At 38.5% G+C, this 22,558-nt stretch overlaps 1 protein-coding gene across 6 annotated transcripts in view; it reads left to right on the top strand.

Moving 5' to 3' along the window:
* Nucleotides 1–22,558, top strand: part of APP (amyloid beta precursor protein) — a 259,277-nt gene that overhangs the window by 60,784 nt on the left and 175,935 nt on the right. For all 6 annotated transcript variants that reach the window (XM_031458271.2, XM_031458279.2, XM_031458292.2 and 3 more), the window contains exon 3: nt 13,139–13,268. In XM_031458271.2, the coding sequence (XP_031314131.1) occupies nt 13,139–13,268 (130 nt within the window). The remainder of the gene's footprint in view (nt 1–13,138; nt 13,269–22,558) is intronic.

The following is a 22,558-nucleotide window of genomic DNA, read 5'->3' as shown; positions in this document are numbered from 1 at the left end:
CCTCATTTTGACCTTGTTAATTTAACTCACTTGTGAAATTTGTTTTTCCAGAGGATTGCCTGTATAGCTGCACATCGTATCTGTTGGTGCTGGTGCTTAGCTTAATATGATGTGTCAGATATTACTGCTTTGATGATGGATTGTCTAGTCAATGTCCTTCATAGTATCAGGTTCCTCTTGATTTGTATTCCCTGATGTTGGTGGTTTTGCTGTTATTTATTGTCAATGTGGTCATTTTTGCCTCCTGATTGCTTTGGTCCTATCGTTGATAAGGGGCAAGATTAGGGAGAAAAAAGTAAAAATTGAGTCTTTTACCTTTGTTCTTGATTGTAAGCCCTTATAAAGTTTGATTGGGATGACAGTTTGAAACTTAGGGTTTAAATTGTGTATTTGTTCAAGCAGTGTTTTATCCCATATCATCCAAATTCTTGGTACCTGTAAATTCTCTCTTGTTCCCCAATCATAATAATTATGCTTCTGCCCTGTCATCATTCAAATATTTGCATTTTCGAAATGTGAAAATTTTCTTTACATATTTTTTATTAGCATAGTCGGCGCTATTCTTTCTTTCTTTCTTTCTTTTTTAATCAAATGTGCCTTGAGGACTTCTGTAGACTGAATGTTTGTGTCTTCTCCAAAATTCATACAGTGAAGCACTAAGGTCCAATGTGATGATATTTGGAGGTAGAGCTTTTGATAGGTAATCAAGGTTAGATGAGGTCATGAGGGTGGGGCCTTCATGAGAGGATTAGTGCCCTTATAAGAAGAGACACGACACCAGAGAGCTTGCAGAGAGTTTGCCCTCTCCTCCTGCTCACACAAAAAGGTAATGTGAGGCCACAGGGAGAAGATGTCAATCTGCAAACCAGGAAGAGACTTCTCCAGGACCTGCCTGTGCTGGCACCCTGATCTCAGACTGCCAGCTCTCAGACCTGTGAGAAAATAAATCCCTGTTATTTAAGCCACCCAGTCTATGGTAATTTGTTATGGCAGCCTGAGCTAAGACTGGGACTTATACTGGGGATCCCTGGGCAAAGGGATTCTGGAGATCATGCTTTACAAAGCATTTTCTCCAACGTTTAACTTTGATCCAGAGCACATGAGCTGTCATTCAGTAACTGCTTGTGGACGGCCTATTGCCGGCACAAGGATGGAAACTGGATGAGGCAGGTGCTCCACATCACTCTTGGCACTGGAAAGCCTCCCCTGAGATGGCCTTGTGGGCTCCTCCTGCAGAGACTGCTTCTTTCCATTGACAGAATTCCAAAGAAATGTTTAAGCAAGAATTGGGGTTCTTGGTCCATAGTCCAGATTTGCCCTCAGTTTATTTTCACCCAGTTAAACACAGTGTCATGATAACCCTCAGTAAGAGAGTAATACACATAGAGTATGGCTTGATATATTCAGTCAAATGTACCAAATGATCATAAAGTCTGCTTCCTGAAAACAGGAAGGAAACCTTACGTTGTTCTTTGTGTCACCCTGTGTTAATATGTTGTCACTGACTCTTGATGAATCACATCTTCCAGTAGTTAACTTCAGTCTTGGTTGGACATGAGACTTGCTTTAGCCAGTAGAATGGAGTGGTTTAGTTCTGGGTCTAACCCTTAAGAAGGCCTGGAAGTTTCTCCTTTTGTGCTCTGAGAAGGCAACCATGGGAGAAGCCCAAGTGGAAGAAAATGGAGGCTGTCATTCACTAGTCCTCGCTGCCCTCCCAGCCAGCTGCCGGCACCAACCAGCAGCCACGTATGCAAGGCCAGGTTGGACCCAGCAGCCTTCCTTGCAGTCCTCCCGCTGACAACACCATGTGAAGAAGGACAGTTGCTCAGCTGACTCACGGAATTGTGAGAAATTCTAAATTATTGTGTGTTAGCTGGCCTTCAAGATGGCTCCCAGCAGCACTGGACTCCCTTCTCGTATTTACATCCACATGTAGTGTCTTCCCACTGTGCACAGGGCTGACATTTGTAACCAACAGGATTTCAGAAAAATCACAGTGTGTGACTTTTGAGGCTGGATCATAAAAGATGTGTGGCTTCTGTCTTGCGCTACGTCTTTTGCCGTGGTGGGAGCTAGCTGCCATGGCATGAGGACACTCAAGCAGCACCATGGAGCCGTGCACTTGCTGCAGAACTGAGCGCTCCTGCCAACAGCCGGCACTGACTTGTGCCCACTCAGCCACGTGGAAGTGGATCCTGTGGCCCAGCCAAGCCTTCATTTGACCGCAGCCCCTGCTGACATCTTGACTGCACCCATGTAAGAGTCAGGGTCCCTCAGCTAAGCCTCTTACGGATTCCTGACCCACAGAAACTGTGTGAGGAAAGAAATGCTTACTGTTTGAAGTTACTAAGTTTGGAGATACTTTGTGTGCAGTAATAGATGACCACAACAGACACTCCTTTAATGATTATTTTCCTCTGTGGTCCCTTTGATGGAAAAAAAATTTCCTTTTCTTCATTCTATAGGAGATGCGGAAACATCATGGGAGCAATTTGAAAATTACCATATAAATGAGTCATCATGTGACAGCCTGAAGTGGCCACTCGCCTTCACGAGCTGTTATATAATCCAGACGTTGGCCTAAGGCACCTAAGAGTCTTACACATAGATCAAAATTAAGATACTCTTACCCTTGAAACATACATTATCAGGTCTAGGGAGAAAAATTAGAATTTCTAGATTTTGTTATCCCTTTTCTTTTGAATGAAATGAAATTTCAAAACAAAACAAAACATTGTTTTATTTAAATCAAAGGCTTTAGGTTAGGAAAAGAAAAAATTGCGAGTGTACTTCAGTTCTTCATCTGAAGAACCCTGTTCCATTCCCAAATTTAATTTAGGCAAATTGAGCAGGTATTTACTGGTTCAGGAGAGGATTTTGTGTCGCGTGTTGCTGAGTGGCCATTCTTGCACAGAAGGAGCTTATACATATACGATTAGATAAATTGAGAAAAGAATTTAGGAGATTGAAAAGGTGGAATGAAGACGTAAAGTAAAGGATCTTGATTGTAATCTGGGGTTTGGGATCTAATTTTAGAGATGACTAAAGGCTAAGGGACTGTTCTTAACAGGAGTGTTTTCTGATTGAGACACTTCTGGAAAAATTAGCCTGTATCCAAGTGTAAGTTGGACTTGGGAGAGAAGGGAATTCAAGTCTTAAGGTGCTGGTGGGAAAGGGGTGGGAAAGATCACTCTGCCCATCCTTGTTGTGTAGATGAGCAGGTATGCCAGGCCCCAAGATGCTGCTATAAGGAAGCCTTAGGGTTAAGTGTAGAAAAGAGGGGGCATGGGCTTCCCTATCAGACCTCCATTCACATGCAGCCTTTGCTCTTTGACACCTGAGCAGTCCAGGAAAGTTGCCCAACCAAACTTAGACCATGGCTTCCTTTTATGATAGGAGGATAGAGGTACCGTTGTAAAAGTTAAACATTGTTGATTAAACAAGAAACTGTATAAGTCCCAGTACTGTTCTTCCTCCTCTTTCAGGGAGAGAACTTAAAACACAGGCTCCCTGACATGCAGAGCACCTCCTGCGAGGTAGGGGCTTAGAGCAGGTGACCATGGCTCTGCTAACTCACACTGGGAGCAGGTCTCTAAGAGAGAGTTTTGAACAAGTTAAGCCTCAATCCCTGGAACAGATGTCCAACTGGGAAACCTAGACAGGTGAATGTGGCTTTGCTTACAGTCTCTTCCATTAGATTGTGAGTATACTTTCTTTTTCCAAAGTGTTTTCTTTCCACAGTTCACAATATGTATTCTGTTTCTTTAACCTTCTTGCTCTAAATGAACTGTTGTTTTGTCTATAAATTAGCGGGATCACCAAACAAAGCATACCACTGCTTGAACCAAACAAAGATGGCCTGTTGGATGAGTGAACAAAGCCATGTCCTTTGCCCAACTAACTCTCTCCTCTAAAATATATAACTCAGCAGGGACTCCCAGATAAAACTTGTTTGTCTTCCTTGATGTTTTCATTCTATAGTAATGTGAAGTTAAAATTAATTTAAAAAAACCCAGCATATGTGATTGTTTTAATCTGACCAGCTTTGAGGACATTTTGTAGACACACCTGTATGGTAGATGCTGTGGTACCTTCTTGGCCATTATTATTTTGCTATATGGACTGTCCACTTTTATGGGCTTAAAACTGACCCACGCATGACAGGCACCTATGCATTGTGGTTTGATTCTTGAAAGATCCAAAAATTCTTATTAAGTGAAATAGTTTTTGAGTAGAGGTATCCAGCTACCTCTACATGAGGATAGATATATTTTGCATGTTATTGGTCTTGTGCATTTATAAAGATTGCTTGCACAAACCATAGGATTCAGAAGTAAAAGAGATGAAACCAGTTTGGTTCTCCCCCCGCCCCATTATCATTTAATCAAATTAATGTTTGATTTGACATTTATCCTGGTTCCTGTCTAGCTCTTTGCTAAATGCATCCTCAATTATAACATATTTGCAGTAATACTATAGACTTCTAGATTTGGCATGTTTATTTTTTATGCTTATTATGTATTTATTTTATATTTATTTATCAAAAGTGTTTTTCCTGCAGTATATTTTTTTCTTTTTTCCTTTTAGCTTTATTGAGGTACCAATAACAAATAACCTTGTATAGTTTGGACATTTTAAAAATAAGGAAGTCAGCCATAAATTGACAGAGAGCATGAGCATCTTGGCTACATGTGGACACAGCTGTTTGTGTTTCCACATTCTTGTCTTGTCTTGTTTATTTTGGTGTCCCCTCCTCCCTCATTTGTTTTTCCATTCAGCACACTAGCGTAGGAGTAACTTACATATCCAACAAGGTTCTTGGACAATATTTTCCAACTCTGAGAATGAATGTATGTATATGAGAATATATTTGTATCCAGTGTGAGAAACAGACTTGGGCCAGATTATTGGGAAATAGGCTAGCGCCCTGCGGCATTTTGTGTCCCTTACTCCTACGTAAGGTCATCATTGTGAAACCCCAGCGCTGTTCAGACCTCCCAGTATTGCAGTGGTGTTTCATCAGCTCTACTGTACTTCCCAGCACCTCATGAAATTGTAATCAGAGAATGTTTTTGGTTTCCAGTTCTCTTTCTCAATTAAATTAGATACTGTTTCCAGTATCTCCCATTATTCCAAGAATTTGTGTTGCGAAGCAGTTTCAGGTATGATTTTTCTTCGTATTCCAGAAAACCTTAGAGGAAAGAGTATGTTATTTTCATTCAGAAACAGAGATATATGCTCTAGGACATGCTTTGTTTCGGTTTGGACACTGGAGTGGAAGTCATTTAAAACTTAGAAATTAATACACTCTTTGAGTGCTCAGAGATGTCACTTACTTTTGTTGTTCTGGCTTCATCAATTCCATCTTTGATGAAATGGAGCGATTACCAACTGATAGAGGTTTACAGGACCTGCTACACATAAAACATTTGTAATGATTCAGGCATATAGTAAACCCTCAATTATATATTTTTCTTATTGGCCTCTTGGCTGTATTCTTTGAGCAAGAAATTGATACGTAAAAACTTTCACAGGATGAAAATATCCCATGATCCATCGGCTAGCTCTATGCCATTTTACTATAGTTTGATTTTTTTGTTTCATGCGTATGTTAAGACATGCTAGCTAGCTGACATCATGCGTTTACAGTTAAGTTCTTGGTTTCGTTTGTTTGCGTTTTGTTTTTTCACTTGTAATGTAAATTTAGAAATCTGACTTTGTTTCCACTGGGCTAGTTTTTTTTTTTTTTAACTGTTAGTTCTTTGTAATTCAAAATTTCAAGCATATGTGAAAGTAGAAAGAATAGTATAACGAAAGCCCCGTGTGCTTATCATTTCCAATAGTTACTCTTATTCTAGGATGTCTGGAATCCAAGTTCTCTACCTTACCTCCTTCAGAGTCTGCATTATTTCTCGCAAGCCCATGTGCAGACAGATGTGTTGCTTGTCCCTTTTGCAGTCTGTAAATTGATGAAGATGAATTAAACAACACATGTTATTTACTGACTTCTGACTTACGTGTTTAAAATACCATTTTATTAACACTGCATGGTTTCCAGCATGTTTTTTCAAGAAAGAAATATCCTGGAGAACCCGATCAAAAATCGATTTCAAAAGTTGAAAGACTAGAAAGAACAGTAAGCAAATTATTTTCAGAATTAGTAGCAATTCCCATTCCCTGACCACAAACTCTGTTTTTAGCCTTTTATTGGCCACATTTGATTTTGTGTTCTTGGAACCTGCTTGGTCATTTAGAACCTAATTGTGTGTAAATATGACGTTGGGCATTAATTAATCCTTTGTTCCAGGTGGCCAGATGCAAAAGGATGCTCTGAGGGTTCTCCTATTTGTCCTTAATATTGGGAATAAAGGAGAGTTTTTGTAGCACTCTAACAGCATATGTCTTAGAGAAATATTTTTATATTTCTGTATATATAACTATATGTTCTTGACTTTCTTAAATATCATCAGTGTCTTTTTTTTGCTTTGGGTATTTAACAACTTAAATGTCATCTTGTCTGAGATTAATATAGCTCCCATTTGGATAGACAGAGAGAGAGAGAGAGAGAGACTCTTTAGATTTTTTAAATTCAGAATGAAAATGTTCTGATGGTGACCAAGTTTTAAGGTGTTTTCTGTAGTGAGGAAAACCAGTTAGTTTTCCAACTACAGCCTCCTAATATGGATTTAAGATTGTTTCTACTCTACCTTTCCTGGCTCTTAGTATTTGAAATTTCTTCGGCTCGTTTTAAAAATAAAGTTAATTTATGTACTGGTAGGTTTGCTTTCAGAGATAAAACATGTTCCTGTGGCCAGAATAGTAGGCTGCTTGTGACAGATGCCTGGACCAGCCAGATGGGCCCCCTTAGCTTGAGAGCCTGGCTTCTAATTCTTCTTCCTCAGCGTGTATTTATTAACATTTATTAGCAGTAATCTACTGCTTTTTATACAGGATGCTATTATTGGTCTAAATTGCTACATCATACTTGGAAGAACAGTATTGGAAGGCACTGAGATGCTTACTTTTCTCAAAAGCTTATAATCCAACTATAATACCATACTCTTTAGATAATCTTATTTAAGAGATGCATTGATAATACCCAATGGGAGCTTTGTATCTACTGAATTTCCCTACATCTAGTGGATTCTGAACTTAAGCATTACATATTGATCACGCACTTACTGTGCTGTCACCAAGTTGACCCCTGTGGAGGGAACACAGAAATGAATCACATTGTTCCTGCTTTCAAGGAGTGTGTGTCCTAATGGGCAGGAAGCCACATAAGAGCAATAGGAGGTAGAAAGTGGTCAGTGATCAGATAAAAGCAATCGGACAAAATGCTTTGGATGCAGAGATCGAAGGGAACGTTAGTGAACCATCTTTGGAGCTGGGCATTTTTCTTGAGTTTTGTTCATTTGGAAGGAAAATAAAGCTACCAGAGCAGCTTATTTTAAGTGGGGGCTTATTAAAGGAGACGTGGCACACCTCCCTGGAGTTACAGGTCATCAGGTGGTCCGGGTCTCATCTGCTGTCTGTCTCTGTCTCGGGTACACAGTTGTCTCATCTTAGCATCTCATCTCCGTGCATCTTCTTATTTTCCTCCCTAGACCAGCTGCCTCTTCCAGATTCCTGGTTCCCGCCCACCCCTGGGTTTTGACAGCACCATCCCTGGCTGCGACTTCCCCTCCTGCTAGTCTTGTATCCATCCCCTGTCATCTAACTAGAGCCTGTATGTGCTCGTTCAAAACGCTTGAGGAAGAGAATGCAGTCTACAGTTTGCTTTCCTCTGGCTATAATGAGCTACGGGGCCGGAACTGCAGAGTTAAAATATGGTCCCTAATGAGTACCCTTCCAGGGGACCGGGGGCTGGAGCGCTGGCTGCAGGGAGGGGCAGGGAACTTGGCAGCCTCCCGATAGCCTCGAACCAACGTTCATAAATGTGGAGCGCCACGGGGAGGCTGCGGGCGGGTGCCAAATTGTGTTTCCTGCCTTTGGAAAGTGTATTTTCACCGGGGAGGCGGTACACAGATGTACTTAACCCAAATGTGAGGCACACTGCGATAAATACCATAAAGCGTTCCTGCAGTGGGAGAGAGGGACTAGCATTCTGTTACACTGTGGGTGGAGGAGGTTTGTCTACGTGAGAGGACCCTAATGGGCCTGGGCGTTTGAAGTGGGGTGTGAGGGTCTTAGGAAGAGTGTGTTGGGAGCACAGTGTGTGTATTTATTCAGTGGCTGCCCTGTGTGGTTCAGGAAGGTTTGTTGGAACTGAGGACGGTTTGCTTTTCAAGTAACTGACATAAGCCTGGGTCTGCTTCTGCTTTAAGTATTTATTAATAGCTGTAGTCATCTACATTTTTTTTAATAATCAAAAAATAGTTACTCCTCATTGGGATTCACACAGGAAGCATTTTAGAAAAGGAAGGGGGCCACATAGAAGTCGGCTTTTGCTAATGCCTGCTGTTATAGCAAATTGTTAGCGATGCTTGTGTTAGCAATGCATGCCCTGCATGTGTTGAAAAACCTACCAATTAAAAAGCTTAGGGATCTCAGATGTCTTTTGTTTCCTATGTTAAGGTGTGAGATGACACAAAGAAAATAAAAAACATTGAGCTGATGCTTGTAATCAATTATGATGAAAAGTCAGGGACTTATTAACTAGCCATAAGCACATTTGTGTGTCTAATTAATTTTTATTCTTGCCTGAAACTATGAACCATGCTCTTTTTTCAACATATAATGCTTATTTGTCTCACCACATAAAAATGCTTGTCTGTCTCTGGTCATACACTGGAACTGCCTAATAGAAAGTGAGATGTAGTACTTGGAATTTTTGTCTGAAACTTGAGTATTTTTTTTTCACTGGGAGTGCATGTGGTTATCACTGTGACTGGGACTAGGTATGTTTCAGAAGCACTTTTGTTATTTTAATGTTTGATGTTCCTCCCCCGACCTTTTAAAATAAACCTCCTGAATTTAGAACAGCAGATTTGTATTCTCTTTGGCAAATTCAAATTCGTAACTCCCCATCTCAGAGCAAAAATGGGGTGGACGAGATTGAAGTTAGCACTTCCGTTTTCATTTCGGGGCAGTAGGCAAATTGTGCATGGGATTCACGTGGTTCAAATTTTACAATCTCATCCAACTGCCTGTAAACAATTGTCATTGTCCAAATTCTGGAGGGTGAAATCGAAGCACAGGAAATCACATGTATGCCCTAGATTTCGTGGTGGGAACTAGAAGTGGATTCTGTGTTTGACTCATTGCTTTGTGAAGCTAGTGACCTTTAGGGGAGGAATCCTGTCTCCTCTGATCTTAACTGGTCAGTATGCAATTCTGTCTGCTGGAAAGTGACCCACTGAATACGTTACGGCTTTTTTGCACCAGATATTACCTTAGGAAACTAAAGATGGAATGCAACGTGAACAAGAGATTTTTTTTTCGCTTGTCAATCTGTTCCCTACAAATAGGTTTTTTGGTTTGGAATTAAGAAGGAAATGACTTGACTGTGCCTCCTACACAGTCCTTCTTTATAGAAAACGGAGAGTTCCTGAAAAAACCCTCAGCAGGGTAGTATTTCTATGAAGTGACAGCTAGAACCTTTTAGAAAAATGCAGTAGCTCACACTTACTGCATGGGATTTCACGTCCCTCGGGGCGAGCTCTCTAGTGTCATAGAGTTTATGACTTGTGAATGCTGTACTTTTGTGGTACCATAAACCAGGAGAGGTGGTGTGAGCATTCTATTCCTGTATGAAAAGCCACTTCATCTTTCATTATATAGGAAAGAGCCATGGGGATGTTAAATTTTAGTGGCATTTTCAAGTTGAGCCTTATCTGCTACTGAAATGCACGTGTTGAAGAGTTAAGATACTCAAGAACAAAATGAAATATAGGAAAGGCGCTGTTTCCTTTAGAGCTGAGTTACTGGCAAGTGGTTTTGAAGAATAACTTTCTCAATACCCACCCCCGCCCCGCCCCGCCAGGATATCCATTTTGTGTGTTTTTATAGCATGTACCTTCCTCACTGAACTTATCTCGCACTCCACAGATCAGTGCTGTATTTTTTAGAGCAGTTTTAGATTCGTAACAAAATCAGGAGGAAGGTGCAGAGATTTCCCATATAACTCCCCACCCCAACTCATGCAGAGTTTCTCCCTTATTATCAACATCCCCTAGCAAAATAGTAAATTTGTTACAACTGATGATTCTACATTGACACATCATTGTCACCCAAAGTCCATAGTTTACCTTAGGGTCCACTCTTGGTGTTGTACATTCTGTGGGTTTGGACAAATGTCTAATGACATGTATTCACCATTATAGTATCATATAGAATAATTTCACTGCCCCTGAATCCTTTACGTACCTCCTGTTCACCTCACCTTCCCCCTAACTCCTGGTAACCACTGGTCTTTTTATTGTCTCCTTAGTTTTCCTTTTCCAGAATGTCATGTGGTTGGAATCACACATGTATCTTCACATTGGCATCTTTCACTTAGTAATAGGCAATAAGATTCCTCTGTATCTTTTCATGGTTTCATAGCTCCTTTCTTTTTGGTGCTGGATAATCCATTGTCTGGTTGTACCACAGTTTTTGTTCATTCCTGGTGCCTTAATTTTTTTAACTGATTTATCTCAGGGTTGGGAGTAGAGTGAGGTGAGCGAGGCACTCAGGAATCAAGATAAGTAATATTTTAATGCAAGGTTTAAAAAATCAAAATTAATCCAAAAAATCCTCAACGAACAAAATATCAACATTGTAAATGAAGATGGGATGATGGTGAGCTTTCACTGAATGTCAGCAACAACCATAGCAAAATTCCTTGTGTCCATGACCCACAGTGTGGACAGTATCTTCTTGCTCTGAATCCTGGTTCCTCCCCAAAGGCACTGTTTCCCCGGGAGCTTTCTCAGGTGTTCTTTTCTTGCGGTCCTCCTCGCATCGTGCCTGGAGGTGGGGAGGTCCTCCTTCTTCCTCATTTTCACTTCCAGACCATTCTTTCCCTCTCCTCCCTAAAACACCCCCAGCCCAAACTGTGAGGTGCACGCTCTTGAACTAGATCATCCCTCTCCTCTACTGTTGGAGAGCTCTGTCTACTGCAGTGGAATGCCCCCACAGTCTTTGAAGGTTTTAGGTCCTGGCTTTCTGTCATTCCATCAACTGCATCCTTTGTAATTCTTTTTTTTTTTTAATTGAAGTCTAGTTGATTTACAATATTATGTTAGTTTCAGGTGTATAGCACAGTGGTTCAGTTATACATTTATATATTCTTTCCCATTATAGATTATTACAAGATACTGAATATAGTTCCCTGTGCTATACAGCAGGTCCTTGTTTATCTACTTTATATGTAATAATGTGTATATGTTAACCCCAGTCTCCTAATTTATCCCTCCCCACCACCTCTTTCCCCTTTGGTAACCATAGTTTGTTTTCTATGTCTGAGAGTCTGTTTCCAGTTTGTAAATAAATTCATTTGTATCATTTTTTTTAAGATTCCACGTATAAATGATATCATATATTTGTCTTTCTCTGTCTGACTTACTTCACTTAGTATGATACTCTTTGGGTCCATCCATGTGACAAGATTTCATTCTTTTTTATGGCTGAGTAATATGTTCCACTGTGTATATGTATCACATCTTATTTATCCATTTATCTGTCGGTGGACATTTAGGTTGCGTCCATGGCTTGGCTACTGTAAATAATTTCATAATTCTTAAGTAATTTTAATATCAACTTCAATGATCCTTACAAGACTCTAGTTTCTCTGTTCTTTGATTTTCATTCCTCCAAGTGGTCTTGCCTTCATCATTCTTCTTCAGTCATTCCTTATGATACTCATATTATACTCCTTGCAATTACCAATAACTGTAACTGCTCCAAAAATATTAATTTCAACTTTCTGACTCTCTTCAGTACTGCTTCTAACCACTCCATTGTCTTTGGTACCTTAATATCAAAATTCTGTAGCACACACCAGGATTTATTGGTACTACAGCCTTTTAACTGTGTCTCCCACCCCCATATCCCCACCTTAGATTTCATGGCCCATCGTTATAACCATTCCCTTGCTTACACCCTCAGTTCTCTTATGCTTTTCTCTCTTCATTGTATTTATCTGACAAAACAGCAACCCTGACAAAATGTATGATTCATGCAAGGAAAAGCCCATTTTAGAATTAAATTTTTATGTTTCTATTTTTCTTTCAAATCTCTGCTCATTATTATTAATAAATAGGAGTGATTTGATATTTTCACAGATACATTTTGGTTCATCAAGTTTCACACTTCATTCCAAGTGCTCAGTAAACACCATGATTTATTGAGAACAATAATCAAAGCAAAGGGCTATAGTTAGTTATGAAGGAAAGAGATTAGGAAATGCAATTCTTTATCTAAATGACACCTATCATAACTTTTTGATAAATTATTCTTACGTAAATTACTTCAAATAAAGAGAAGCATTTTTATATAAAAGCTTGCTCTGTGTCATATCCTGTACTTGAAATGTTTGCTTAATTGAGAAGACAAGGGTGGGTTGTGAATATAAGTAATGGTAATATTACCAGATTACTACTGTAACATCTATTCAGGGCATTGCAGAATATCATCCTCACACCAGTTTACTTTGCATTGAAAATAACCCCATGCTTGTAAGAGGGCCCCCTCCTTCTTTTCTATTTTATCTCCCTTGGAAAAATAATATTTTAAGCCTGAATGGGTGAGATTAACAACAAGGTCCTACTGTATAGCACAGGGACCTATATTCAATACCTTGTAATAATCTGTAATGAAAAAGAATATATATGCATATGTAACTGAATCACTATACTGTATACCAGAAATTAGCACAACATTGTAAATCAACTATACTTCAATTAAAAAAAAAATAGCCTGAATGGGTGTAGTAAAATCAAATCAAAGTTGCATTGCTTACTGTTTTGAACGGGTTGGTTAGGTTCTTGATCTTTTTCTTTATCCTAAATTCCCTTAGCTTGACCACACCGAGAGCAGGCTAAAATCTCAGGGGTTAGCAATACCTTACTTAGGAGGATAGCAGGGTTGACCAGATGCTTATGTGTGCCAACCTCCGCCTCAGGTAACAATTTACCCTTTTTGTGTGTTTTCCCAGGTCTACCCTGAACTGCAGATCACCAATGTGGTGGAAGCCAACCAACCAGTGACCATCCAGAACTGGTGCAAGAGGGGCCGGAAGCAGTGCAAGACCCACGCCCACATTGTGATTCCCTACCGCTGCCTCGGTGAGCCGGCCGGCCGTGGAGCTGGTGTTGACTGGCCATGGGCTTTGGGGATGAGAAAGAAGGATGCTCTCATGAGTTCAGATATGCAGGCTCTTCCTTCAGCATAGTGCCGCTGTGTGTTGGACAATGAAGGAGCAGTATTTATGAGCTTTCCGCCTCAGAATGAATTTATCCCATGTGTTTATTATAATTACAAACCTGTGGACCGATTCCGCAACTGCTAAATGAAAAGGCCTATTGGTGGGGTCCAGGAATCCAAATTTTGCCAAATTCTGGACGTGATTCTCATGTACACTAATTATCTAGATTTAATAGATTTAGGGCCTTGTGTGTTTCCTCACATAGACATCCTAGACAAGACACCCTAATGTGCTTGTTGCTAATTTCTTAAAAATCTCTTTCCTGCAACAACTGACCACTCCTCCTGTTTGGTGATGATTGAAGAATGAGAGCTGGGATTTTTTGTTTTTGGTTTTGGGGTTTTTCTGATTACATCAAACTAGAGGAAAGTTTGATCACTAAGGTTTAAATGCCTGTTTCTCTCACCGACCTCAAATTTCACTTTAACTCGTTATTTATAAAATTGAGTTGTTTTACTTCGTATCATATGTTTTTCCTCTGGAAACACTGTCATACTCCGTATTTAATCTGACTCAGTTCTTAGTCTCTTCCTAGTTGACTTTTTTAGGTAACCAGTATTGGGGAAATCAGCGATCTTTGATCTGATGGCTAGCACCTACACATTTCCCAGAAGTTTATTTATCAGTAGGATGGCTGTATATAAGGACATAGAGGTTTATCTGCAGAGGATGTAGACAAATATTGATATACATTCCAATTTGTAAAGACTAAAAAAGGTTTTTTTCTAAAAAAAAGTACCAACAGCAAACTTAGAAAGTCCGGATGACCAAGATTCTGGAGGTCTATTTAATACTTTGTTCAAACATGAATGTCCTAAGAGCGTACTGATTACTGTTCATGCACGCACAAAATTTGAAATATGAATAGAAAACACCAAGCATTCGAATATGGAAGTTTCTTCTGGTGGATTTACGATAAAGAAAATGGGAAAATCAGATTCTTAAACACTTGGCAATTCAAGAGTTTCCTTGTTTCTCCTTATTCCTTGTTCCTAAATATTTCATAAGGCTTCTAACCCATTTCTGCCTGACTAGTCAAGAAATGAGGTTTCAATAAGATGAAAATAAGTGATGTTTAAATACAAGGGACAGAACTCCAGTGTTGAGAAAATATAGAGGTCAGCTGTCTTCAGGAACTGTGTGTTTCAGTCTAATTTAGTCATTAAACCTACAGACCATTTAATCCAGGGTAAGTTAGGAAGTAGATCAGGAACCGGTTATTAGGTGGGCCACGTCTTGTTAATAGTTTGTTTCTTTTCGTTGTCACTTACCCATTCTATGAAATGTTTCAGATACATTTTCTTTAGGATGTAAGCTCCCTGGGAACAGGTTCTAGGTCTCTGGATGAGGACCCCTGATCTGACACTGACAGCTGTAGTTGTGTGTAAGAAGTAAACTCATACCATTTTGCTTAGATCTTCCTGCTTCATAATTCTATTCAGAATTATTAGAGTTAACTAAAAGGTGGAATCCACATTCACTATCATTGTGCCACTAATTGTGGCAAATTTCCTTTGATCCCAAATCAACTGTATACCCACGACCAGCCACTTTCCCTGCCCCTCCTCTGCACACACCTCCCCAACTCTGAAAAGCTCTGTTCCTACGGCAGGAATGAATTGAAACTCCAAGGGAAAACACACTGAAAAGGAACACAAGATATATAGGATGTGTTTTGATCTAAATATAAAGTCAGGAGACTTTATGATAATGCTATGATTGCTATCAAATATATGTTTTTTGTCGTCATAAACTGAATTGTGTGCCATTTGGGGAAATGCCATCCTAAGTAATTTGGTTTTTGATAATTAATCTTATCTAGCAAACATCTGTTTGATAGCAATGTTAATGACCTGTCCTCATCCTATTTTGTTAACCACTGTGGAGAGAGGGCCATTTCAGAATGTATCACTGCGGTGACAGGTTATTTCCAGAGCTCTGATGTGCAGGGTGAAGATGGACGGAGGAAATGGAGAAGCTGAGAAAATAATTCTTTCCCTGAAACGCTCTGCAAAAGAATAGAAAGGAGCTGATTCCTGCTAAGGCTTTGGCATCAGTGTGTGTTGGATTTCTTTTTCATCATTTTCAGTACAATTTTTAAAGGGTACATTCCATTTACAGTCATTACAAAATATTGGCTATATTCCTCATGTTTTACATTACATCCTTGTAGCCTGTCTTACACCCAGTAGTTTGTACCTCCTACTCCTGGAGCCCTACGTTGCCCCTCTCCACCCCACTGGTAACCACTAGTTTGTTCTCTATGTATGTGAGTCAGCTTTGTTCTTTTTATATTCACTAGTTTCTTGTATTTTTTTAGATACCATGTATAAAGGGGGTGTACAGTATTTGTCTTTCTCTGTCTGACTTATTTCACTTAGCACAATGCCCTCCCAAGTCCATCCATGTTGCTGCAAATGGTAAAATTTCATTCTTTTTTATGGCCGAGTAGTATTCCATTATGTGTATGTATATATATACCACATCTTCTTTATCTTCTTTATCATTCATCTGTTGATGGACACTTAGGTGGCTTCCACGTCTTGGCAGTTATAAATAATGCTTGATGTGAACAATGGGATGCATGTATTTTTCAAATTAGTGTTTTGGGGGTTTTTTTGCATATATATCCAGGAGTGGAATTGCTGGGTCATATGGTAGTTCTGTTTTTATTTTTTTGAGAAACCTCCGTACTGTTTTCCACAGTGGCTGCACCAATTTACATCCTCCTCAATAGTGTAGAAGTTCCCTTTTCTCCACATCCTCACCAGTATTTCTTATTTTGAACAGATTGCATAATTGCAGAAGACAGGTCACTTGTGATGTGTTTAGCCAGTTTCCCAGGTCTGGTATAGTATCTGGTATGAAATTAGCACGTTGACACTGCCTCTTCTTGACTGCTAAGGGGGACTAGGTAATCATTAGATATTTCCAGTAGGTACCTGGCCTGTATGAGTTTTTTTATCATATTTTTCTATGTTACGAATCCTTGCTATTTTTCCATTGGACTAAAATTCAGACCCTAATATGACAAGTAAATCATAAAATGTCTCCTACTTTGTTTTGGAGCTTAGTTTAGAATTAAGGAATGTGGGTACTGCTTGTTCCCTTGCTAGTGGCAAATCTTCCAAAAGTCTCTAACTAAAAGTATTACAAGAGGTAATGTATAATATAATAACCCCACTGAATATGCACATTGTGTCTTATTTTCAGGAAAAGGAATGGGAAAAAGGTGTATAATTTATGTATTTTTTAATTCCATTAATACTGCGTGGTCCCGATAACTTTAACATTGTTTTTCCCATTGTCCTCCTTTCCCTATTGGTCCTTTCTTCTTTCCTCCCTTCCCTCTTTTTTCCCCTAGATTTTTAGGTCTGTTGTACATAGTGATACCAAGCTCTTTATAATTACACAGGGCGCCCATTGAAATCTTTCCTCTGTGAGGCAGGCAGTGTTGGTTTTATTAGTCTCACTTCACAGGCATAAATACTGAGAGTCAGCAAGACTGGATTTCTAACTCACACAGCTATTGACTGGTAGAATCAGGACCAAAGCCTAAGATCTTTCCGTTCTCAATCCAGTGTTCCTCACAGTATTAGCCAAAAATTATATTAGAGCCAGTAAACACCTGATTTACAGAATCAAATCATAGAGGACAGGCTGTGAATTGGAGGCAATATGTAACACTTTGAAAAAAAAAAATCTCACAGTGGATGTCTCATAAAGGACACAGCCATGTCACTGGAACCTCCGTGGTTCCAGGATAAATCTCCACGTGACAATGTTTTCCACTTTATGGTAACAATAGGTAACGTTCTTGTATATTACTTGCTGCAGGAACAAAGAATTACTGTTTAGTATCACCATAAGTACCCTCTAAAGTTTCTGCGTGTATCTAAATAAATGCTTTAGACAAAAGAAATTATTTTACTGAAGTTAATTCTCAGAAAGCTGCTACCTAGAAAACAGAATAAGATTGTCTTAAACATTAAGCATATTGAAATTCAGAACAAAGCTGGCAGAGAGAAAAATGCCTGTTATGTTCTGCATGCAGTCTCCTTGACTTTTTTTTATCAGATGCAGGATCCAGTGCTGATTGGGTTATTTTTCTCTAAACCATGTATTTGCCTTGGGCACACTTGCAGTGTCTTGCATTCTTTGTCTAGATGTAGAAAGTGTATTAGGCATTGCCACTCTCCTCCCATGGAGTGGATGATTTCCCTTGGGAGTGAACTGGCTTTCTCATTTCACTCTTTGCCTTTAGTTTTGCCTCTGGCACCAGAGGGTAAGATCTGCCCTTAGTCATTTGAACATTTTATTAATTATCTCTTGCAGGATTCAAGCATATCATTATGACTCAAGGAGAATGTTTTCTTTGCAAAGCATTCAACTCCTTTCCATTTGAATGGCTACTCTTTATGGTGTAATAGATCCACTATTGAAATTCATGCTCTTCTGCATTTGCCTCTGTCCAGTAGAGGCAGGTAGCATTGCATCGGGAAAGTTGTCATTGACTTATGGGGCAAAGTACGGTTAACAGCTTAATTCAAAAGAATTAGAAATTAAAGAATTACTACCTTCAGTGTCATTTTGTTTCATTTCACATTCGAGACTTTCCAAACATACAAATAGGAATGACGTGAAAGCTATTCAGATATGGTCAGATGAGAAATTGAAGTTATTTAATTCATTTCCATTTTGCATTTTATCGTTTTAATGAAACTTTAGGACAAGCAAACTTTGTTTTCTAGGTGACTGCTTTTGTGTGAATTCTCTAAAGCTATCTTAATCTTTAGCGTGAAAAGCAGGCATTTGGATACTTGAAAAGATACTGCACCAGGATAGTTTTTTGGATTTGTGCTATACGCTGTTCTCTTGAGACACAGCATACTGCAGAATTCAAGGTTGCTACTTAAGACTTTACCTAATTTTCAGGATGGGGTGGGGATGGTAGAACATTTTTATTGTGGACTGTAAAGCTCTTTGAACGCCCAGATCTCAGCACGGTAATCCACTACGATAGCTAGCCAGTGCCTCCGGCTCCTCCAGTCCTGGGACCTCTGAGCTCTGTAGATCCCACCCCTTATGAAGTCCTGGGAGATGTATAAACACCATGGGAATGATGCTTGATGAGTCTGGCCTCTGCACATGAGATGGAGACAGATTCTCGAATGTTCTCTGTTTTTAAGCATTGCCTATGTTGTCCTCTCGTAAGGAAGGACCAGAATCTCTGGGCATTTCTTTATCAGGGAAGGCTAATCGCCCACTTTGGAGGGACATCAGACTCCTTTTTATGTGGTCTTCCACCTTTGAATATTAGTCATACTCCAAAATCAGTAAGTAGAGTCTGGTTCTCCACTATGGAAAAAAAAATGCATGGAAAAAAAATCTCACCAGTGTTAATCTTCAAACAGTGGAATTACAGGCGATTTTTATTTTATTTAGGCCTTTTTAAAATTTCTATAATAAATGAGTAGTTTTTTTCTTCAGAAAAAGCTAAACTATGAAATCAGCACATAAAATTTTGTATCTACCTTCGGTTAGTGATGGTTGAAAAAAAAATCAAAAGGCTTAAAAGGACACACAGGATGATTCTTAATTTGTTTTATCTATTGGTAGTTATGTTTTATGAGGTTTATACAGTAGGAATAACTTCTTCTGGGAAAATATATTTTAGAAATATGATGCTGCCAGAAGAAAAGTAATCTCCCTTCTTACCTTCAGCCAAGCTTAGGCAGCATTAATCATCAGTAGTTCTTCAGAAAAATCCTTGTCTTGCTTAAAATTTTTTCTCAAAAAATTGCATCTGGGAACCACATTTGTTTTGGGGTGTGTTATTGAATGGGAAGAAATCACATTTATCCTGTAGATTCCTTTGGGGTGGGGGAGGACTTAGAAAGTGAAGCCCCCTCCCATTTGGTTGAGCAGGAAAACCTGTAAAAATGATTTCCTTCCAATTTGACCATCTGCCAAGACCAGTGATCCACATTGGTCCCAGCTTTGTTGGCTCCAGCTTCATTTGCTTTCTAAAATTTCAATATCTTGTAATAACCTATAATGAAAAAGAATATGAAAACAAATATATGTATATATATGCATGACTGAAACATTATTCTGAACACCAGAAATCGACACATTGTAACTGTGTATGTTGATAAATTAAAAAATAAAAAATAAAATAAATAAAACTTATGAAGGGAAATGAGTTAAAAGACCGATTTAAAAAAAATAAAAATTGGAAAGAAAAATTTAGTGGTTCTTGTTAGCTCTAATTCCACTTTAGTTTCATCTTCTCATCTTAATCACTGTACTTGTTATTATGTCATTATTCTGGGACATTGTTATTATTTTAACAGCTTCACGTTCTATCCGGGTTAAGAGCTATGATAGCATTAGTGACTTATTTAGGTGAAATCTTTGATTTTGTCTTTTTTCCACTGGAGATATATTTGGAGTCATTACATAATATGAGTCATTAGGAATTAAAAAACAACTTCCGAAATTTTGCTACTATACACTATGGGTGTGGTCTGTTGTCAGCAGTGTCCTCAACACACAGTGCATCCGGGGGTTCTAGGTGATAGGCCAGAAGAGGAAGCGTCACTTTATTTGCCCTGCTCTTGTCCCAGTGCGTCTCAGTGATGCATGGTGTTTAGTGAAATTAATAGGCATCTTGGTTAATACGAGCTAAGAACTGCAATTGTGTACTTGAAATTCTCTGACTTTAAAAGTAATACATGTTCATTTTACAAAGTTTAGAAAATGTGACCGCTACCAGGAAATAATAGCCGAGACCGTTTGACATCCTTTCAGCCTATTTTGTCTGCATTTTTTTGCATATATGTTTTACTTAGTATTTTTAACAGTGTATACTCCTGTGTTTTCTACTTTGTGACCTGCCTTTTTACACCTGACATTTTTATGACACATGATTTATGAAATCAAATTTTCTTTGAAAGCTCATTTTTTAATCTAGCATTACCTCAGACACTAAAATGTATTTATTCTTTATTTTTGGCAGTTAGGTTGCTTCATTTGTTTTGTTGGGGTGGTTGTTAATGATGCTGTGGTTAACATCGTGGTAGATGTATTTGCATTTGTTTGACTTTTTTGCAAACAATTATTACCTGAAAGGCTTTACAAATCTTACAGTTGCTTTCATAAAATAGATGTGCCGTTGACTTGTATATATTTAAACATGGAGATCCTGAGTTTAAAGTAAGTATACAAGGGGAGGGTGTAGCTCAGTGGTAGAGTGCCTGCTTAGTGGACATGAGCTCCTGGGTTCAATCCCCAGTGCCTCCCTAATAAACAAACAAACAAACAAGTATACGAATTCCTCTACATTCAGCTCTAATATTACTTACTGATGAGTTAAAAAGCATTCATAATTTCTATTATTTGTTAATAATAAAGGAACTTTTAAATAATTTTTTCTCTAAATTTCCAACTTGAGAAACCGTCAGTTGACTATTCATAGAGAAGTAAATCCTAAGAAAAATGACTAGTAAGAGTTATAATTTATATATTTGTTGTTTGAATTTTTATTGACTACCTGCATGTGCTTGACCCTGGAGATAGGTGAAATGTGGTCTCTTTTTTAGAATTTGTAATCTAGGAGTAGAGGGATCTAGCTAAGGACTTTAAGAATACTTGGCAAGAAGTAGCATTGAGCCAAGATTTCAAGGATGAGGGGGCAAGAATGGAGATACATTTTGGGTATTTAGACAAAGATGAGCAAAGTCCTGAAGGTAGCCTTAAACGCTATGCACCATTTTCAAACGTAAGAGGTCATTGGTTCTGATAAGAGTGGCAGTTTTTAAAAAGCATCAGTATTGTCATTTATTTATAATAGATACTATTGTTATAATTTTTTCATTTAAATTTATATCTAAATACTTATTTTCAGGTTGGCTTCAAGTATGTACCTCTTCCTTTTGTGTATCCACATGGTGACTTAACTTTTGTCTTTTGGCAACTGAGGTTAGAATTTTTGAGAGTAGGAAACATTTTTTAAGCTAGTAATTCAATCATCAAAAGATGAATAGAAACTTGGGAATCACCTGCTGCTCTGGGTGCCATTTGTATAAAATACTGGCACTGTTTGAGTTGTATGTATGTATTAGGGCTCTCTCCAAGAGATCCTGGGATATGAAAATTTTTTTTAATTGAGATTATTATGGATTCTCCAAATAAGTTAGTTATGACCCCTATTATTTACTGTTTGCTTTCATAAAGAGCAGATAAACTCATGAAAAGCCTAGTCTGTGTTTATTTTTTATATTGCTTTTAGATAGTTTCCATATTTAGAGACAGACAGACAGACAGACAAATGCTGGCATCCAAAAAAAAAAAAAGTCATGTGTAACTTAAAATTTCACATGGTCACATTTTCACCTACTTAATTTTTTTTTTTAAATAAAGGGCAAAATTGCCTTTAGATTTAATAACACATCAGCTACATAGTGAACGTATTTTGTTTGGAGTTTTAATTTCACTCTCTGTATTTGGAGTTGGTGCTGTCATATCAGATCTGCTGGTCTTGAAACATTTACTTTTCTGGGCCAGCCAGTAAACAGCTGCTTCCTGGTTACCTCTGCATAATTCAGTCTTGGAAGTCATTAGCTTGCTGTTTAACCTAAATTTAATACAAAGAACCACAGTGTTTCCACCTAATCTCAAGCTATGTCTTTTGTCGTGGAATTTCCTGTTTTCTGATGTGAATGATTAAACATGATTATGGTAGGGAATCAAGAAATAAATTGACTTTCATCAGAGTTCTCTTTTTACTCTGGTAACTTCTTTTTTAGATGATGTATTGCTTGCCATCACTTCCTACCTCCAACGGAGGAAGGAAATTGATTTTTTCCTATGTGTTTAGAGCTCAATTCTCATCATATTATTTCCTAAAACAAATAACACACTTGAGACGTTTTCTTGATTTTTGTTTACTGTTCTAGCCAGTAAATAACTTTCCAAAGGGCTATGGTAGAAAATACAACTTGTGAATGACAGCTATACCAGACTTTTCTGGATTTAGGGCAAGATGTTTTATGCCACATGAATAATTGTAACTAGATAAAGAATATGAAATGTAAGAAAAACTTTAGAGTGATACAGACAACCATTATTATGGTTCTTAGGACAGGA

The sequence above is a fragment of the Camelus dromedarius genome, chromosome 2, assembly GCF_036321535.1.
Source record: "Camelus dromedarius isolate mCamDro1 chromosome 2, mCamDro1.pat, whole genome shotgun sequence".
NCBI classification, from domain to species: Eukaryota; Metazoa; Chordata; class Mammalia; order Artiodactyla; family Camelidae; genus Camelus; species Camelus dromedarius.
This window is presented reverse-complemented; position numbering and strand designations above follow the sequence as displayed.